Source organism: Heliconius melpomene, chromosome 20 (genome assembly GCF_056956725.1).
Source record: "Heliconius melpomene rosina isolate 202511_hmr_F chromosome 20, ASM5695672v1, whole genome shotgun sequence".
Taxonomy (NCBI): domain Eukaryota; kingdom Metazoa; phylum Arthropoda; class Insecta; order Lepidoptera; family Nymphalidae; genus Heliconius; species Heliconius melpomene.
The window spans coordinates 13,837,648-13,858,951 of NC_140408.1; the positions used below are offsets into that span (position 1 = coordinate 13,837,648).

General features: G+C 34.8%; 2 protein-coding genes across 3 annotated transcripts; both read right to left on the reverse strand.

Moving 5' to 3' along the window:
* Positions 1-5: 5 nt before the first annotated feature.
* On the reverse strand, positions 6-8,654 carry LOC146528123 (fatty acyl-CoA reductase 1-like). Of its 2 annotated transcripts, XM_085204674.1 has the most exons (14): positions 8,545-8,654; positions 7,963-8,058; positions 6,547-6,677; positions 6,108-6,195; positions 5,291-5,363; positions 4,683-4,773; positions 4,188-4,333; positions 3,618-3,727; positions 3,285-3,368; positions 2,873-2,981; positions 2,157-2,334; positions 1,762-1,832; positions 1,379-1,636; positions 7-1,195 (listed from the first exon to the last, which is right to left on the reverse strand). In XM_085204674.1, exons 2-14 carry the CDS (start codon positions 8,051-8,053, stop codon positions 1,090-1,092), a joined length of 1,536 nt encoding a protein of 511 aa, XP_085060800.1. In that variant the 5' UTR covers positions 8,054-8,058; positions 8,545-8,654; the 3' UTR covers positions 7-1,089. The 2 variants fall into 2 exon arrangements, with proteins under 2 accessions (XP_085060801.1, XP_085060800.1); XM_085204675.1 differs by lacking the exon at positions 8,545-8,654 and having other exon boundaries at positions 6-1,195; positions 7,963-8,527.
* Positions 8,655-10,462: 1,808 nt separating this feature from the next.
* On the reverse strand, positions 10,463-21,057 carry LOC146528124 (fatty acyl-CoA reductase 1-like). Its single transcript, XM_085204673.1, has 14 exons — positions 20,919-21,057; positions 18,835-18,936; positions 17,692-17,822; positions 17,015-17,102; positions 16,582-16,654; positions 16,405-16,495; positions 15,727-15,872; positions 14,073-14,182; positions 13,702-13,785; positions 13,128-13,236; positions 12,462-12,642; positions 12,029-12,099; positions 11,219-11,476; positions 10,463-10,607 (listed from the first exon to the last, which is right to left on the reverse strand). Exons 2-14 carry the CDS (start codon positions 18,923-18,925, stop codon positions 10,490-10,492), a joined length of 1,551 nt encoding a protein of 516 aa, XP_085060799.1. The 5' UTR covers positions 18,926-18,936; positions 20,919-21,057; the 3' UTR covers positions 10,463-10,489.
* Between the last annotated feature and the right edge of the window lie 247 nt (positions 21,058-21,304).

Genomic DNA, 21,304 nt, shown 5'->3' on the forward strand with positions numbered 1-21,304 from the left:
GAATAATTTGTTCACTCATTTGAAAATTGAGTGCACGAGTTCCTGATTTGTTTTTTCTATAAATGATACCTTGATCGTTTCGATGCGAGACTTATCTATACACTATTAGTAGTTTTCAGACGAAAACTAAAAAAAAATCTTAAAACTATATTTCCAAAATTTTTATTCATAAAATAAAGACCATTTTTTTCTTCTATGAAAAATAAAATAATTTTATTTAAGTAAAATCACAAAACATAAAAAAATATAATCTATAAATAACTTACATATAGGTAATTGTACAAAAGGAAAATATTTTGAAAAATATAAGAAATGGAACGTAACGAGGTTCGAACCTGAACCTGCATCCAAGAGTTACTGGTTACTAAGGTATATTATATTCTTATTAAAGCTACTTCGAAATTCCCTTACAGTTGTTACATATTGTTAGCATCTATGTAGGGAGGTATTTACTTTCTGCTACCCACAGAAATTTACTAGGAAAGATCACTTGGCAAGAGAAATTATTATTTATTAAATTTTATTTTAGTGTGTGATAATAAGGCCAGTCGTGGCGCAAGGCCACAAGTGTGCCTGTACACGCGCGACAGTTCGATTCTCTCTCGAGGAAATCAAATATTTAACATTTTCAATTTCTCGCTCTGGTATCGAGGCAAGGTGTAGCTTTCAGTTCCGCCAATCAACAGGGAAAAGAAAGTCCGGAATTCAGGAGAAAGTCTTAATAGTAGGTTCCCAAGTTCCCTCTACTTACCCTGCTATGTGCGAGATGCATCGTAAAGTAAAAATAATATATGTAAATATGTAGCTTCACGCTGTACTCCGCATTTAGCAGAGTTAGAAGAAGGAACTTAATATTAAGACATTCTTTTTCTCATGCACCGCCCAATTTTGAAGACTTTGTGCGTTGAGTGGTGGTACTCAACGCTGTTTTTCTTGTTACCAGAACGAGAAAATGAAAATACTTGATTACCCCCTAGTGGAAATCGAACTCACAATCGTCGTGTTTACGGTCATTTATGGCATATATTACGTACTTAAAATTTATTTATTACATTACATAATTAATTTTAGTCAAATTTATATCTATTATTAATCAGTAACAGCAAAAAGATTTTGAACACACTCTGTACTCATCACCCACCAAAATATGAAGCCGAAGAATAAACATGTTGTCAAATTCTTCACAAATTGAAGTCTGGAACAAAAAGGAAATATTCTCATCTATACAAGAGTATCCACATTTAAATCGTGTTTTCAACGGGGCACTTTGCCTCGTGACACAGAGCGAAGAAATGAAAATGTTAAGTATTTAATATTCTCAAGTGGGAATAGAACCCAAAACCTGTCGTGTTTACAGTCGTACAGTAAAAATAAATACCTTGCATAATGAGCTCTATTCTTCGGTATATCATCCTCTGTCTCATGCAACAAGTACTTCCTCCCAGCATTACAGCACTGTCTAAAGAATTCATATCTGTCCACATTTTCTAAGTCATAGTAAAAGTCTTCTTGATCTTTGTCCTTGATCTTTGATCGGAGAGTGACAAAATTGACATTGCTGAACGTCCACTGATGGATTGTATAATAGTGTAGGGCTAGATTTGCTACGTAGATACGTCGTTGGATTTTCACCAGCCTGTAAAAGTTTAATAAAAGCTTCACTCTTTTTTACGCATAGACCCTCTATCTTTCTCTTCATTTCCTCAAGTGTTTTTGTTTCTTTTTTACTATTTTTCATATTGTTAATAGAGGCTTACTTACATAGTTTTTTGTCCAAAGATCCATAACAACATGTCTATAATAACTGCTGGTAGGAGATGGAGAAATAATACCTACGGAAATAAAACTTGTATTGTCCAATCAAAATATCTTGAAAATGGAATTTTTTAAAATAGTTGAATATCGAAATCACAAAAATGGAAATATTTATTTAAGGATTTCCGATTTTTTTTAAATATATATTTGAGTGAGGACCTAGTGTTACACACTCCATTCTCCACTTAACTTTATCTTGTTACCAGAACGAGGAAATGAAAATATTAAATAATTCATTTCTTCCATTGCCATGCCACGACCCTAAATTACCCAAAATCCCAATACAAAAAAATAAAAAAGTCAAAATAGAAACTAGGCCCCCAAATTAAAAAAAATTGTACCTGAACATTAAATATAAACAATGAAGATGTAATAGTAGCTCCAAAACACCAGATCATATTGCTTAAAGGCATCGACGCTATGATTTGTTTGCCTATGGAAATTAGTTCATGGACTGTTATGTTGTTCAGGCTCCCGGCACAACTGTTGTAGATGGGCACGTCGTCTGTTGGCTCTAACCTGGAAGAGGGTTTAGAGTTTCACGCTGTATCTCGCATATAGCGGGGTAGGCAAAGGGGCTATGTGTTAAGACACTCGTTTCCCCACGCCCGATTTTCGAGACATTGCGTGATGAGTGGCGATACCCAATTTCGTGCTTTGTCTGGCTACCAGAGCGAGGTAATGAAAATAGCTCTTCTATCCGGGAATCGACCCGTCGTCGTGTTTACAGTCAGATGCTATGTCTCTGTGTCACTACGGCATCAACTTATAGATAAAATAATCTTTTGAAAAATAAAGTTTAGAAATATCCTACTAGTATTGTATGTAAATGTAAAAATTTGTGAGTTAGAATAGATGTTTGCTCCACTTTCAAGTAAAAACTGCTAAACAGATTTAGATGAAACTATACAGTCATACAACTTATACATCGGAGTAATACATAGGCTACAATTTATACAAGGATTTTGTATAATTTGGCTGTAATAAAGCAAAAAGTTTAAGCAGGCGAAGCCGCTAAACTAGTGACCCACGCTTCGCTAGTTCAATATAAACTTACTTTTTGGTCCCTCTGGACCACGTTGATGCAATAAAACACTTGATAGCGACATCCACCGGTATGTAATCGGATATTATATCGGGCTTCGAGTATATTGTTCTTAGAATACCTGTAAATAAGAAAAAAATATTAAACATACTTTAAAAATAGGGAAATGATAAACGTCTTAATATTAGGTTCCCATACTTTAGTCGTTCAGTTTTAGGCTACACCTTAAAAAGATAAAACGAAATCCTTATAGGATGACTTTGTTGGCAGTCTAGTCGTTAGTCAAGATCATTTTTTCACATGAAGGTATAAAACTGAAATTAATATCAAATATATACGATCATCGTTTTCACTGGGAAGAGAGTGTCTTAACACTAGGTTCCTAAGTTGCCTCTGTAATGTGTAAATATCAAAATTAGCTTACCTTTTCCACAAGCTACTATAATTCCGGTTGGTCCGTTGAAGTTCTCGATCCATCCAGGTATGGGATCTTTTACACTGGATACGACTGAAATAAAAAATATATTCTTTTCACTTATATATTTTTTCCAAATAGCAGAAAGAGTATAGTGCCAAAATTTAACACTCTCTTTTATATTTTCTGAATAAATTCAAGATTGTTTGTTGAGTAGCGGAATTAAACTCCTCCACAAGAAAATGAAATATTTTTGATAAAATATATTACATGGCCATCAGGAGAACGTAAGTGTACCTAAAACAAAAAAAACTTACTTCTAATGTATTTTATATAGCTTACCTATAGACGGTCTAATGATGACGACAGGTAATTTCCCCTTATATTCGTACACCACGTGTTCTGCCAACTGCTTAGAAAACACATAAGTGTTGGGCATCTCTCCTATATACCTAAACAATAAAAATATATTTAAATTTTTTTATTGGCTTGACCTTGTTGTTCTGCGTATAGCAGGGTAGGAAACATAGTGTTAAGGCACTTTATCTTCGATTTTCTGAGGAACAAAATCTAAATGGCATTTTTATAATATTTTGTAATTATTAATACTAATTCAAGCCGTCGTGTCGTGGCGCAGTGGAAAAGTAGCAGCAAGTGTGTGACTGTAAAAGTTATAAAACGACAGTTGCGGGTTCGATTTCCACTCGGGGGACTGTATTGTAATTTATCTAAATTTTTATTTCTTAGCTCTGGTAACAAGGCAAAGCGTTGCGTTGAGTTCCGCCATTCAACACGCAATGCCTTCAAATTTGGCGAAAAATTGGGAACGGAGTTTCTTAACACTAAACCCCCCTGCCCACCCCGCTATATGCAGCTAAAAAAATAGAAAAAAAAAACATTATTAATACTAACTTGGCTGTCAGCACCTGTAAGGCCCTGTCGTCGAGCTCGTCGCATATTTTCAGAGTGTCCCGCCAGTCCGCCAGCGGTGGGTACATGATCTCCTCCACTAGTTCTCGGTTCGTGTTTGAATACGACGTTGATACGTGAGTGAAACACTGAAAAATGAAGTAAAATACTTAATTTATTAGTAAATTATATAAATTTAAGAGAGGCCAGTCGTGGCGAAGAGGCACAAAGTGTGACTGTAAAACCGACTGGTTGTGGGTTCGATCCCCACCCGAGGAGATAAATGAAACATTTATTTAAATTTTTATTTCCATTTCTTCTCTCTGCTGTCAAGGCAAGCCACGGCGTTGAGTTCTGCAGTTTAACACGCAATGCCTCCAGAGTTCAGCAGAAGGTGGGCAACGGAGTCTCTTAACTCTAGGTCCCCTCTGCCTACCCTGTGGTATGCGGGATACTGTGTGAAGGTAAAAAAAAATGGTATTGTTATTTTTGTCTTACTTCTAAATTTCGTACTTCTGTAGCCAATTCCAAAATTTGTTTTGTACCGCGAAGATTTAGTTTAATAGCTGCTTTCAAATGATCATCGAACCTTAAATATATGAAACAATTATTTTATACAAAGCGACAGTGGAAAGTTCAATGGAGGAAAGGAAAGCCCCTCGAGGGAATAAAATATTTAATTCCATTCCCTAGCTACGTTAACGAGGCAAAGCGGGAACTTAGAATGTGTCATGTATTCTCGTATCACATATATCTCCCACTCATAGCAGCGTAGGCAGGGGGGGAGGGTTTCTGGGAACCTCGTGTTAGGACACCCCGTCCTTCGTTAAGTCACTTTCGATCTCCTCTTTTCCCCGATGTCTTCAAGGATTGCATGGTGAGTGACGGAATGACGCGGAATGACACCAGAGCGAGAAAAATAAAAATTTTAAATATTATATTTTCTTGAGTGAGAATTGAACTCACAACCTATGGTGTTTTTAACCATACGTGTATGCTCCTGCCGCCATGACGGCCTCACACGGTTATACATATTTCTTAGTTATTTTCATTTTCGTGAGCGGGCGAAGCCGCAAATATTACCTAGTATTATAAAAAACACGTACCTCACACTTGCAGCTACGTGAAATATTATGTGAGTTCTGTTTATAATTAGCGTTCGATCATCATCTGACAAACCTGAAAATAATGATTTCAGCTTTAACCTAACCACAGAAAAAGGATGTGTTACAATTTTTTAGTGTCACGCTTTTTCATGTATCCCGCACAAAAAAGAGTAGGCAGAGGGAACCTAGTGTTAAGACAATCCGTTCCCCATTTTCTGATGAATTCTGGAGGCATTGAGTGTTGAATGGTGGGACTCAACGCCGCGTTTGCCTCGACACCAGGACGAAGAAAATGGAAATATCAAATATTTAATATCCTTAATAAGCCTCGCTGGTGTAATAACAGCTGGGGTGTCACTACACACAAAAGTAAATAAAAATTCTTGTATAATATAATCATTCCCTCAATTAGGAATCGAACCTAAAACCGCCGCACTGCACGATGGTGAAAAAATTGATTATACATACTCTAAAAAACGAATATTTAAATTGATTTACAACAATGACCATTGTCATAGTAAATATTCAACAAAGGTCATTGGGAACGAGTGCATCACTTAAATTAAAGTGAGTGATTGACTCGATATTTGGATATTTAAGTGAAAGATATTTGATAGCTTCACGCTGTATCCCGCATATAGCAGGGTAAGACAACAGGCAAAACGGTATTCAGTTCCATGTTTCAACATTTCGAAAATAGGACAGAAAATGGGAAACGGGCTACGTTAACACTAGGTTCCCTCTGCCTCCACTGTGGGAAGCAGTGTGAAACTAAAAAATATGTATACTTTATATATAGTATGTTAACGAATCTTACCCAAACCAATTTCACTGACATCTCCAGCTATAAAGAACACTTTTGAATCAAAAACACCGGGTTTCTCATTGCGGAGGCGATCAAAGCACTGAAAAACAGAAAGAAATACCTCTACTATCCTTTACAAAAACAAAATAATAACGTTTTTATTTTTATCTTCACACTGATTCCTGCATATAGCAGGGTAGACAGAGGAAAGTAGAGACACTCCGTTCCCAATGTATCGCCCAATTTTTGAGACATTGTCAGTTGGGAGGCGGAATTTATCGCCACGCTCGCTGCGATTAGACCAGAGTAAAAAAACTAAATAATTAATTTCCCCGAAAGGGAATCAAACCTACAAACGTTGTGCTGAGTCCTGACTGAGAATATCTGCCTGAGAATATAAGAATTTCAAAATAATCAAAAGTTTACTCAGCTTAAAACTTTTCATACGTACTGGAGATTTGTAAATTGCAGCTAATCGATGTTCCGGCGGCACTCCTTTTTTGTTCCTCAACAGCAAGTATATCCTATCGAGATCTGTACAGGAGTATAATAATTTTTCCAGTAAGACCTTTCCCATGAAACCTGAAAAAATATTAAGACAGTAGTTATAGTTACGACTTAGTTGCAAAAGATGTTTGTGGGATCATTAATTTCCTCGATCAATTAGACAAAGAGTAGCGTTAAATTGCTCCATTCAATGCACGATGTCTCGAAATTTGGGTGGAGCGTCAATAACGCAGTATCTTAGACGACACTTCCCCACTTTCCGCCGAATTTTTAAGGCATTGCGTGTTGAGTGGCAAAACCTAACGCCGCACTTTGTCTCCTGAAATATTAAATATTTCATTTCTTCAAGTAGGAATCGAACCCACAACCTGTCGCGTTTCATGAGGCCTCAATGACATGCATATTAATATAAAAGTTAATTTTACTCGATTTTAGATTTAAGTTTTATATTATTCACAAAATTGTATATTTGACCCCTGCTACGTATGTATATGTATGTAAATTATTTTGAATGAAAACTGTAGGTTAAACCTTTATAAGTGAAAGCAATAAAATTCTAAAGTTATGGCGGCATTGATATAAATAATATTTAAATTGCTGGTGACATATTCCGATATTACTTGGGTGTCTGATATAGGTATAGTATGGCATGGTTGGCCACTCGTGGCGCAAGGGCACAGACTTTTTACCCTGAAGGGTTAAAAGTTTATATGGAAAAATCTTTAAATCGGCATTGACTTTTATAAAAATATAAAAATATTCCATTTAAGTTTCAAGGTTTTTTTTGGGAATTCACTCCTAAAGATGCACGCGAAGCTGCGCGTGTTCGGTAGTTTATCTGTATATATAAAAGGAGACGTTCCCACTGACTGAGGTAGCCGTAACTGCTGATGGTAGAAACGTCAAATTTGACAAATTTTTCATAATTCACATTCACATCCACTAACAAGGGAGTTTGAAAAATGTTAACCCTAAAGGGATTACGGAGGTTGAAAATTGTATGGAAGAATCTTTAAAATGGCACCGATTTTTATAAAATTTGAAATTCAGACTCTTAAAAATATTTCATTAAACACGTAATTCACAGTTTGTTAGAATTCATTCCCTAAACTGAAAATAATTTCATAAATATATAAATATTCGATTAGAGAACTTCTTAGTTTGGATATCATTGCAAGGAGAAGAACTCAGAGAAGTGCCTGGGACTGCTTATACAGGTGTAGATGTAAGAATTCTCTATAGAAATGCGTTAACACTCACTTCCATTATCCAAACGCCTCTCTCTTTCTACCAAAATTGAAGTTATCCTTCTAATACCGCTTTCGGGATTTCAGCCTACAAATAAAAAAAAAAATTTTACCTGAACCACCAGTCAAGAAAATCGTCTTCCCTCTATAATATTCTGGTATGGTGGGCACATCGTCGAAGTCCCGATCCTCTAGGAATGTCATGATTGCTACTGAAACAAAGGTATTAAGTCAAATTTGTATAATGTTTACAACTGGCGCCTTTTAAAGGTCGTATTAGCCAACTAGGACGTTTTCGATGTTTATTTTAAATAGCTCTAGGAGTTGGAATTTGTCAAAAAATTTACAAAACAATGATAATTAGTTAAGTAATGCAAATTTGTAAAATAAGTAAGCATATGACTATTTACACGACGTTTGTTTTGTGCCTTTGCCTGAATAGAAGCCTCCATAGAAATGTGAACAGCTTAGTGTTAAGTCACTTCTCTCTACCATTTATGCAAATTTGGGCCACTGCTCATGGATTGTCACAACTCATGGCTTCGCTCTATCTTACTGAAACGGGGTAATTAAGTTAATTCATCTCCCATGTGAACATCGAACTCACAACCACCGCGGATATAGTCACATGCTGTCCTAATTCAGTACATTGGCATTATTTATCATTATGCTAAAATATTTATAAATAAACTTACAATCGCCAACAATAACACAATAGCTCCTCACTGCATCGAACCACGGACTAAGTAATTTTATTTATTAGTGGATTGTATTTAAAACAAATTTATTCAATAAAGGTATCTTCACACTTGCATGTTTTTTTAAAAGTAATACTTTATTTCCTCAATCTGGTAAAGAGGTAAAGCGCGGCGATGAGTTCCGCCATTCAACACACAATGTCTCGAGAATTCGGCAGAAAAAGGAAATGGAAGTTTCTTAATGGAAACAGATTGTCTTAACATTCGATTTCCAGATTCCGTCTGCCTATATATACATTTTTAATACTATGATGATGAATTTGTTTGGTTAAACGTCCTAATCTCGGGAATTCAGAAATTGGATTGTCTATTTATCGAAGGCTTTATGTAATATAATAGCAACGCATTAGTCATTTCTATTTAACAATCAGATATTTATAAACCGCTCTCAAGATCGATCTTGAGATGCTGTTTTCATCATCTTATGAGTAGTCTGAGTTACCTCGAACACCTAGTGTGTCATATGCCAAACACAAATGATTATGCTCCCATTTATGTAAAGATTTTGCATAATTTTACTATAATATAATAATAAATTTAAGCGGGTGAAGCCATGCGTAGGACTCAGTTAAAAACAAAAATGAAATGTTCCTCTTCTTATGAGAGGCCGTCATGACGCAGGGGCACAAGGGTGTGCCTGTAGGATATTGACTCTCAACGAAGGAATTTTTATTTCGTAATATTTTCATTTCTTCGCTCTGGCACTAAGGTAAACGCCCGGCGTTGAGTTCCGCCACTGAATACGTATTGTTTCAAAAAATTAAGCGGAAATTGGGAAACGGAGTGTCTTAACACTAGGTTCCCTCTGCCTACCCTGCTGTATGCGGGACAGCGAGAAGCTGATTTGATTTTTTTTAAATGTTAATGATATTTCACATGTCCGCCCATCTATCACAGCCAATTTGCTCCGAAAGTAGTGCAATTGAAATTTGGTAATCCTATGCTTATCCGTGACCCAAATACGGAGGTATAACGTAAACAATAACCTAAAAAAATTGAATCGATGTCGCGACTAGAGATTTCATGTTGAATAGTTAACTTTAACTTGGTTACTTCTGTCAATTAAACGTCATTTAATAATCTTTGATCATTGATAGCTAGGTGTCGAATCGAAATGATTTAGGTTTTTCATTTGAAAGATTAGTATTTAAAATGTTTTATTTTTAGTTTTTCAGTTTTTTGTCAGTTTATTGTTCTTTTTTCGTAAAACACTTTTTGTTTTTTGTAACTATCACCAACTACGTGGGTTGAAAATTTTTTATTAGGACCAAATTCCAAATTTGTCCTAATCCTAAGTTCAGGTCAAAAGCATAAAGAGCCCCACGAAAGCTCGTATGTAAGGACGATTCGATGACAGTGGACGAGGAGAGAGAGGAATGCAGAGATCGCAGCGTTTGGCGCTCCGTTCTCTCTGACTTACCTCACTAGAGACAAAACTTGGAGCTAAAAATTTAGAACCACTTTCAGGATATACCCTATCCAATAAAAACTATCTAGTAAAAAGTTATACTTGTTTAACTATAATAAAAATATGGGCGCCAATAGAGCCTTCTCTTTTTTTCGTAAAAAAATCCTTGCAGAAGATATCAACAAGAGATTGAATCGTTTGTCTATTTTATGTCAGATACCAGTCGTGGAGCGAGGGCACAAGCGTGCGTTAATGGGAACTTGTTATAATATTTTAAGGTAAAAATCAGGCGTATTTTATAAGAGGAGTGAATTCTAAACAAAAAAGGAGAAGTATTTTCGAAATTCATATATTCACCTCTACATACTTAATAAATAAATATAAATTTATATTTTCCTCAAAAACAACATAAAATTAAGAAGAAGGAAAGCCAAAATAAAAATAGAATAACAAAAATATATTTATTAAGTAACATTAAAGCAGCACATTGTACAACGAATCTAGTAAACCCATGAAATAATCAGTGCTTAGAACAAACCACATGCAATACCCTTGTATTGATATCCGCACCACTCTATCCAACATCTCCATTCTGTAAGAAAATGAAAAGTTTAAATATTAAGAAACGTATAACAAATCTGTGAGGTGCGAGCGTGACTCTTCCTCCTAGGGTTCCGTACCAATTATCTAACGTACCAAGTATTGTAACTTTTTTATTACTTTGAATTAGAAGCTTTCTTTGCTCGATGGGACTGTAGGTTACTGGACTGTAGGATATTTGATAATAATTTCAACTTGACGCTTCCCGGCGCCTTTGAGAAAAATGGTTTTGATAGATGAACAGACAGACAGACTCATTGACAGATAATAAAGTGATTCTCTAAAGGTTCCTTCGAAGTGCGGATCTCTAAAAATATACATTTACCTGTACATTCTTAACACTTTATTGGCCAATGTAATCTATTTATGTATTTAATGTTGGTATAGTAAGCGCTGTTTATTTCTCAATATGAATAAAATACAATAAAAATAAAAATATATTTGACCCTGACTGGGTATTGAACTCATTACCATTGTTTCAGCAGTGCAACGACTACAGTTCAAATACCACGACGAAATGCATACATATTTATAATGTACACATTTCCTTATGTATATTAGACAAATAATTAATAAATTAAATTAAATTATCTAAAAAATTACCTTTTCAAGTGTGCCTTAGCTTTCGGCAAATTCTCAATTTTTTCTTTCAATATATATTCCTTCCCCCCTATACATCCGTTTCTGAAGTATTCAGTTTGATTTATAGTCTCCATTTCGTAGAAAAAATCTTTTTTGTCTTTACTTTTGATTTTTGATCGTAATTTTAGGAAGTTGTTATTTTTGAATGTCCATTGCTGTGTCACATAGTAGTGTAGAGCAAGGTTAGCTGAATATATGCGTCGTTGTAATTTGACTAGCCTGTAATTTATTATTGCGTTAAAATGGTACAGTACGGTGAACGAGTCTTGGCCGTCCTGAAGTTAGGGCTTTGTGAACTTTTGCCCATTCTTTACTCACGAAGAAAATATTCTAAAGTAAGAAAAATCTTACAGTCAAATCTGCGCAGCCATCTGCAGCTAACTTCAGGGCGGACATTGCTGGTGCTATAAGTTTCATCTTTAATTATTTGCAATATTATATGGATCATTTTAATAACATATAATGTAATTTATCCCTTAAATTAATCCCGAAAATTAAATACAATAAGGCTGTTGTGGCGTCTGACAGCATCTGACTGTAAACTTGATGGCTGTAACTTCAAATCCCACTCATAGTAATGGTTTCTTTTATTTCCTCGCTTTAGTAACAAGATGAAACGCGGCGTTTAGTTCCACCGCTCAACGCGCAATGTCTTGAAAATTGGACTGTGCCTGGGAAACGAACCTACACCACGTACCCACGACCTACTCTGCTACTTCTGGGATACAGCGTGAACCTAATAATATGTGTTACACAAACTAAAATGCTTACATTGGTTTTCTACCGGATATCCATAATATTAAATCAACAAATATCGCTGGCAGTAAATGCAAGAAGATTACCTGAAAAAGAAGAATTATTTATCTATATAATATGGTGAGGCCGTGGCGCAGGGGCAGAAGCGTGCAACTGTAAGCGCGACAGGTTGTGAATTCGATTCCAATTCGAGGAAATAAAATATTAAGTATGTTCGTTTCCTCGTTCTGGTAATGAGGCACATCGTGGCGTTGTGTTCCGTCACTGAACACGCAATCGAGAATTCAAATGTAAAATGGGGAACTAATTATACAAGCATTATATAAAATGACCTTGAAGTATAAGTTTGTAATAGTATTTTTTCTGTATAATAAATACTAAACAAATTATTTAGCGGAACTGAACGCCGTGCTTTATACTACAAATATAAATCAAAGCTCGCACTCACTTTTAAATTATACTCTAACCTCGAAGTAGTCAACGAGCCACCGACGTACCAGAGCATACCTTCCAAAGGTACCTCATGCACGATCATATTCCTCCCATACTCTACTATTTCACCAATAGTCATCGTCTTCATGTGGCTGGTTGAACAATTGTACACTTCTATGTCGTCAGTGGGTTCTAATCTGGGGGTCATTTTGGAGGTTACTTATAAATAGATATAGATACAACAGATAAACATATAAATGCGATAGTTGTCGGTTCGATTATATTTAATTATTTACATTTTCCTACTATGGTAGATAAAATTGAACAGTCCGTGGTAAAAGAGAAACTATAGAGTATGGCAAAGAAACCCTGCTGCACGCTGCACCTACACACAGCAAGATATACAATGGGGACCTAGTGTTAAGACACTCCTGTTCCCCACTTTCCACTTAATTTTGGAGGCATTACGTGTGGCGTGGCAGAACTCAACGCTGCGCTTCACCTCGACCTCAGAGCGAAGGAATGAAAATATACGTTTAAATAAATATATCATTACCTCGAGTGGGAATCGAATCGAAAACGCCACAGTCTTGGGCCACGACTGGCCTCACATTAGTCTCTTTTCTTTTCATGTAGCAAAAATATTGAAATATATTAAGATCATTTTTTTTATAAAACTTACTTCTTAGTACCTCTTATCCAAGCTCCCGCAATGAAAGCTTTTATAGCCACGTCCACTGGGATGTAATCTGACACCAAATCTGGATCTGTGTATAATGTTCTTAGAATACCTAAAAAAAACAATTAGGTACAAATTATCGGTATACCTATTTATATTGAATACTGGACGAAGTAGCACAGAGTTTACACTGTAAGCGCGATGTTTGTGGGTTCGATTCCCTTTCAGGGAAACTAATTATTTAATATTTTAATTTCTATATAGTAGAGTAGGTTGAGAGCTTTCTTAGGTATCGCTTCTGCCTACCGTGCTGTATGCGAAATGTAGCCTGAACTTAAAAAATATATAATTCTGAATTATCTTATTCCTAAAATGGATTTTTAGTAGGTAATCGGTATATTGTTAGATTTCCCTACCGTTTAATTGCGTGTTGAGTGACGAAACTCAACGCTGTCTTGTTACCAGAGCGAGAAAATCAAAACAATTTATTGTCCGAAGTGGGACCGAATCGAACCCACAAGCATTACATTTACAGTCAAACGGTGTTAAATAATATTGCTTCGTAGTCACAACCTACCTTTTCCACTAGCCACTAGCATACCGACTGGTCCATTCAAATTCTCCACCCATCCAACCAAAGGTTCATTAACACTGGATATTACTGGAAAAAAAATATTAACATATAGCTCAACGTTTTATTTCTTATAGAAGGGATGTAATCATTAATTAATTAATTATTAATTATTAATGTCAAGACTTCCTTCTCCACTTTTAGTTCGAATTCACTTAGAGTCGAATAGAAATAATTAATTCTATGAAGAAGAATTTGAAACTACATATAACCACCGCGTTTACAGTTCGAAGATATTCGTATGTCAATAACCAATTTAAGTTATTAAGCTTTTTGAATTTTTTTCTTTTTTCTTGTTTTTCTAAATTTAGCATTACCTATAGAAGGCCTCATTATAATGATTGGAAGCTTCCCCTTCTCTTCCCACAAGACGTGCTCAGCCAACTGCTTCGTGAATACGTAAGTGTTGGGTAGCTCTCCTAAATACCTTAAAAAATTTGGAAAAAATATATGAAGTACAATAGGAACAATATAAAAAGTAAGATTTGAAACTGATATTACTGAACCGATTGTAAGGTAACTTCAACGGTTCTAGTATAGGCCAATATTCAGTAGTTTTTTGGTATAGTATCCAGATATTTCTACAGGAGACACATCCTATATCTTATAAAACAAAGTCGCTTTTCGTGTCTGTCTGTTGTTTCTAACTCTTCTTCTTCTAAACCACCCAACGGATTTTATTGCGGTTTTCACCATTAGGTCGAGTATTTTTCGTAGAAGGTTTATATATAGTTTATTATTTGTACATTCTTATGTAAATTAACATATATACGAAAAATATGAATAAAGTCCTACCCGCTGAGACACTTTCGCGCATGCGCTGCTTTAATGGTAAGTACTACATGAAAAAAATGTACTGGAGTATTGTTCCTCTCAATGAGATCTACAAAAAAGTCCGCGAGAGCATATTTTTATCTTTTAAGGATAACGTGTAGTGATCATATTTCTGTCTAAAAATAATTATTTCAATATATTTTTTATTGTGAGGGATATTTTTCCATAATGGTATTAATCCTTATCCTTTAAAATACTTTATTAATTTTCTACGTTAAACGAAGATAAAATTTGCTTTTTACACAATTTCGGAATTGCGAATAGTTTAAGAGAAAAACGCATTTAATTGTTGACACATCACGTCGTTGACACTTCAGCAATATCGACTCAAGTTTTACTTATCCCTTACTCTCAGCATATAAATAAGTACATTAGTTACGTTGGCCATTTAATGTAGATCAAAACTGTCTTTACTGTTTTTCATTTTAATAAGTACTTTAGAAGTTGTTACAATATCAAAAAATCCTTGCTGCGAAACGGCTCGCCACTCGCCATGCGTCCGCCGCGCCCGCCTGCCTTACACGCATCGGTGGTTCAGTGGTAGAATGCTCGCCTGCCACGCGGGCGGCCCGTGTTTGATTCCCGGCCGATGCATTCTATTTAATTTTCCTCACAGGCAGCCACGTAGTGCTTGCTTTTCATCAGGGACAGAATACCCTCTTCAGCATTGGCCACAAGCAAAAAAAAAACCCGCCTGCCTTTATAGCAACGAAGATTTAGATGCGTTTGCATGTATTGGATAATTAGAGTTGAATGTATTATTTCAGCGCGATATATTTTTTGTAGTAGTTATTAGTAGGTAGGCTTTTGTTTATAATTTCTTCCGTTTAAAAATAGTCATTTAACTATCTAAAAATAGTCATTTAAATATATTTTAATAAGTACTTGAAAAGATTAGTAGCACAGATTTAAAATTACGGTACCTACTAAAAAATCCTTGCTGTGTAAAACAATTGGAAAATCCTTGGAAAAGCGGGTTGCATTAGGGTTTAATTAATTTTCACATTATATTAAGTGCTTTGCAAACATACATTATATGAATAATCCAGTAGTAAAAGCGGGCGAAGCCGCAAGGGGGTCGCTAGTGTATATATATAATGATTACATTTTTTTTTATTACCTAAGGTTAGAACTTACTTAGGAGTTAAAACATTTAAAGTATTATTGTCCAATTTTTCACAAATTTCCAAGGTGTCCCTCCAGTCCGCGAAGGCCGGGTATATTACTTCGTCTATACATTGTCTGTTCGTGTTAGCGTATGATGTCGAAACGTGAACTAAAACCTAAAAAATATATCTATGTTGTAATGTTTATAAAATTAGCGTTTTAAGAAAATATTTTCTTCTGAACTTTGAACAGATATTTTCGTGAAAACGTTGTTTATCTAAAATTGTTAAAGGTGGGTTCCAGACCATTCTGGGGTGGAAACAGCCCAACTAACCCCACTACTTCCTACGCCCATGATTATAAATAGTTATATCAATTCAGCTTTTTTTCTATTGAAAACAATCCTTTCTTTCAGCTTCATGCTGTGCAGGGAATCACAAAAACTCTGGTAATCTAGTGTTATGTCATCCCATCCATATAAGGAAACTTCCATTCCTCACTTTCCGCCGAATTCTTGGGGCATGGCATTTAGAGTGGTGCAACTGCCTCTCTGCCAGATCGAAGAAATTAATATGAAATATTTAATTATCTAAATGGAAATCGAACCTACGGGAAGCCTTGCGCCACGAGGGTTCCAAAATTATTTTTATTTAGATAAAAGATATTTTATTAGAGGCAATATAACCAATTTTCAAATGTTATACTTACTTCTAAGTTTTTCATATTCTTAGCAAGTTCTACCAACTCCCTTGTTCCACGTAGGTTTAAGTTTGCCGCTACTTTTAGAGAATCGTCAAATCTATAATTTAATATTTTATTCATTATTTATATGAATTTTTATTCATTTTTCATTTATTAGTAGATAAATATTTGTTTTACATTTACCTAACGCTAGCAGCTACGTGAAAAATAATGTTAGTCGTTCTAACTATTAACGCTTTATCTTCATCTGAAATACCTGTAAAAGAAAATTTATTAAAAAATGTTACTGAAATTAAACTAACTTCAAATACTTATGTAGATAGTTCGATACCCATATCTCAAAAACTACTAATACGGTTTTAATGAAACTTGGAGTGTTCTCCAATTGGAAACATAGAACATTTAATTTTATTTTTTCGCTCTGGTGCCGAGGCGTTGAGTTTCACAACTCAACACGTGCGTGCAACAATCAAGCCTCAGATTTCGGAATCAGATTTCGGTGGATAGTGGTGAACAGAGTGTTTCAACAATAGGTTCCCTTTGCTTACCCCGATGTGTGCGGGATACAATGTGGAGCTGATCTGATTTGTTATTGATTTTTAAATTTCACTTTTACCTAGACCTATCTCACTGACATCACCACTGATGAAGAAAACTTTTTTCTTGAAAATATCCGCCCTTTGTCTTCTTAGACGATCGAAACACTGAAACGTTAAAATTAACAATAAAATTAAATTGTCTGTAAAATCAAAAAAATCGAAAAAACATTGATGAAAAATTACATACTTCTAAAAATTGAATTGAATTATTATCTCTGAATTATCATTGATTTGTATACAACCTTTTTTTCATAATTTTTTTTTCTACTTTAATTATAGAGATCAATTACAACTAACAATGAACGAATTCGTCGCAAACCGCACGGTTATGCTGCCCGTGCATCTCTATCACTTGTTGCGTGCTCTCGCTTGCACGCTGGCGACAGGTGGAACGTGACAATGAGATATATAAGATGTTATCATGTCAAAATGAAAATAATTGTAATTGTTATCCCCATTATGAATTAATTTAAAAATTAAGATTACAAATTTGCGATATATTTATAATCTTTGCAGTATATTCCTCCTAAGCCGCTGGATTAACTTGGAAGAAATTTTGTATATACATTTTGATAGGTTACTAATTTTTTTTAAAAACAATTGGACTTAGTAGATCACCCTAGTAAATTTTAACTTGCGGGCAGAAAAACTGGGAACATTAGTTATTTATAAAAATGTGCCACATGAAACTTACTCTAGAAGAATAAATAGCTGATAATCGATCTTCTGGCTTGACCCCTTTTTTACTTCTTAACAACATATAAATTTTGTCTAGGTCTGGACATGAGTATAGCAGTTTCTCTATCAGGACTTTGCCCATAAAACCTGGAAATAAAAATAAGAGTAAAATATTTAATAAAAAAATTATAGATTATAGCGCATTGGGACGCTATCTAACTATAAATATGATAGTTGGGTGTTAAATTTCTGGTAAGACGAGTTGCGGTGCTAAGTTCCGGAACTCAGCACGCAGTGGTTCGAATAATAAAGAAATAAAAATAATGAAACATGAATGGCATGGTCAGCAGAAATAATTTGATGTTGAGACTATTTTCTCCGCTTACCGCCCGATTTTAAGACACTACGTACAATGTTACTGTTGGCACTGGTGACATTTACCAAACTTAGAGAAGCCCAAATAAAAGCTCTGACATAAACTTGGCTACTATAGAAGGTGTTAACAATTTAAAACTGTGTCACAAGGCCGTCTCCTATGTTACTCGGACTACAGTTTGCGGAGGCTGCGTGTAATAGGGAACTCTGGTTACCCATAGGAGAGATATTTTAGTGTTCCTTCAGCACCTAATGTGATTGGAAAAATGTAAAATGGAACCTCGTCCCCACCGCATTATTACATTTAAAAAATAATAATAAATAAATACACACAGTGAGGTAGGCAGAAGGAACCTCGTGTCAAATATTACATTTTACAAATTTCTTAGAACTAAACGCTTAATTCATGTACGTCCAGAGACGACCCTGAAGATTTCTTTATTGCTACTGAAACAATTTACTGCATCAGTTGCGATGTAACATTGACCTCCTTTATCGTATTTATAAAATAAATAAATAATCATCACTGAAGTTACAGATCGATATTCTTTGTTTAAATAATACATGCGACTATTTAAATATTTCGTAATTTCTCAGTAATTGTAAATAAAAAAAATTGAAAGTGAAAAATGAAAATTGTGAAAAACGGTTCATCAGGTACAGCCTGATGACCGACGAACAGACAAATAGAGACAGGCAGAGGAGTCTCAGTAATATGATCCCGACCCGATTTTACAATTTAAGTACGGAATCCTAATAAAGCATAATCTACTGTCGTACACACCTGAACCACCAGTGATTAAAAGAGTTTTCCCTTTATAATACTCGGGAATGTCTGGTACGTTGTTTAAATCACATTCTTCTAAAAAGCCCATTATTTGTGAATCTGAAAAAAAAAAACAAACATTGTCATATAATTTTTACATTATTTAGATTAAATGAAACAATTGTAACTGTTAATCGCATATATTTTTTGACATGATAAGATGTTATAAACCGATGAACGCCGGCGGCACGCAGGACTGCTTTGTCGTGCGTGCTGTCGGCGTACATAATATGTATTTTTTTGGGTGTCGTACTCCAAAATGAACGGAACCCTTATAGAACCACTTTGTTGTCTGTTCGTCTGTCAAGGCCGTTTCTTGCAAGAGCGAGCTTAAATTAATATCAAATATTCTAGACCACAGTCACTTGGAGCAAAGAAAAAAAATAAGCTTTTACGTCAAAAAATCAGGTATGCCTTCGCAAATTTAAATTTTCCCAGTAAATTTTTTCGACGGGTTAATCGACTTTTTTATTCAGCGAACAGAAATTCTAGAAATCATTGTACTTATGTATCGATCAAAACAATGCCATTTAAAACAGTATGGTCAATGCAAATAGGTTAAATAATTATAAATTATTTATACATACAATATATTTATTCATACAATGACCATATAATAAATACCTATCGCATTTATTATGGTAATAGTGCGTAAGGATAAAAGCATTTTCACGCTTTTTCCCGCATAGCAGAGGCCACACGTCAGCCACACTTAACACGAGGTTCCCTCTACCTTACCTGCTGTGCGCGGGATACAGCGTGAAGCTGATTTTTTTTATTTTAAATTAAAGTGGGAATCAAACCTGTCGTGTTTAGAGTCATAAGGCCATTTCTGATATTTAATAACTACTTTCCTCTCATCTTAAAGAATCCATTAAGAATCATAAGAGTTGACATTCCTTCGAGTTGTATTTAAACATGTGAATTGCACACGAACTACTATTCATTTTAACGCGTAAGATGTTATATTAAAATGCCACTCGAGTTATTATAAAATCAACATATTTAATACCAGTATAAAATAAAGATTCCAGCTTACACAGTTAGGTTTTTCCTCTAGTCATCATATTAAGTATTTATTACTATTATACTCAATTAAGCAATTATTACTAATGTAGTCCGAGGGGCAGCTATCAAGAAACGTATGATTTGATTATAAAAAAGTTTTTATGTTTTCAGCTTCACGCTGTATTCATTTAGCCTAGAGGTAGCCTAGTGTTAGGACACTCCACCTCCCACTTTCCATCGAATTCTGTTGAGTGGCGGAATTTAACATCGAACCGAAGAAATGAAAATATACATTTGAATAAATATTTAATTTCCTCAAGTTGGAATCGAACTCACAACCAGTCGCGTTGATAGTCACACACCTATGCTCCTGCGCCACGACTGGCCTTGGACTACATAAATAACTACAAATGTATAAGTAAATTAACTTGAACTCGTCAATAATAAGCAACAACCCAGGATATATTATTAGTTAAATATAGACTAAGGGTGCCTTCGCGCCGCTATTGAGGTTGCGTGATTGATATGACGATTTCCTGTTAAAACAAATTATTAGACTGATCTCCGCCAACATGCACGCAATATATTTCAAATTTATATAGGATGGTTCCAGTTTAGAAAAACGACAAAAAAATCTCTCTGCTCTCCGTGTCTATTTCACAATAACCAGTAAAACAAGTAAACATAAAAAATAATATTTCCTAATGTTTGTATTTGTTTGTAACCATACTAGATAAGATGGAAAAATATTTTCATCAATAATTTTACAACATTTTAAGAGATATTTTTCAAGACAGAGCCTTGATTTTAGTTTCAAACTGATAATTTTTTACACATAAATTTGTTACTTAAAATCTTAGAGTAGGGACGGACTAAATGTCTCTAATTCTATATCACACTTTCCACTATAAAACAGAATAATTCATCACTAAGTTAAAAAATCACGTCTCTTTATTAGTAAGAAAACTTATAGAATACAAAAACAGTACAATAATTGATATAATTCTTTTTTCAAGTATTTTTCAAAAACTTACCTTTTAATTGTCACGAACACAGAATTAATAATAATAAAAAAATAAATAATTAGTTTTGTTTTATTAATACTACTGGCCGCGTCGGGGTCAAAAGTCACTGTAAGTAATTCTACACTCAATGCCTAACAATCGATTGTTGTTAGAGACTGCCAGTTATACTGCACGATATTTTTCTCGTAAACATTTATATTGTGACCGTAGTGGCGTAGTAGCACAGTGTCTGACTGTAAGCGCGCTGGTTGTAGGTTTAGGGAAAATGAATTGTTATTATTTAACAAGATAAAGACGGCGTTGATCTCCGCTGCTTACTACGGAATTTTATCGAAAATTGGGCGAAAAATAAGCGAGGAAGTGTCTTCCCACTTCATTCAGCCTACCATGCTATA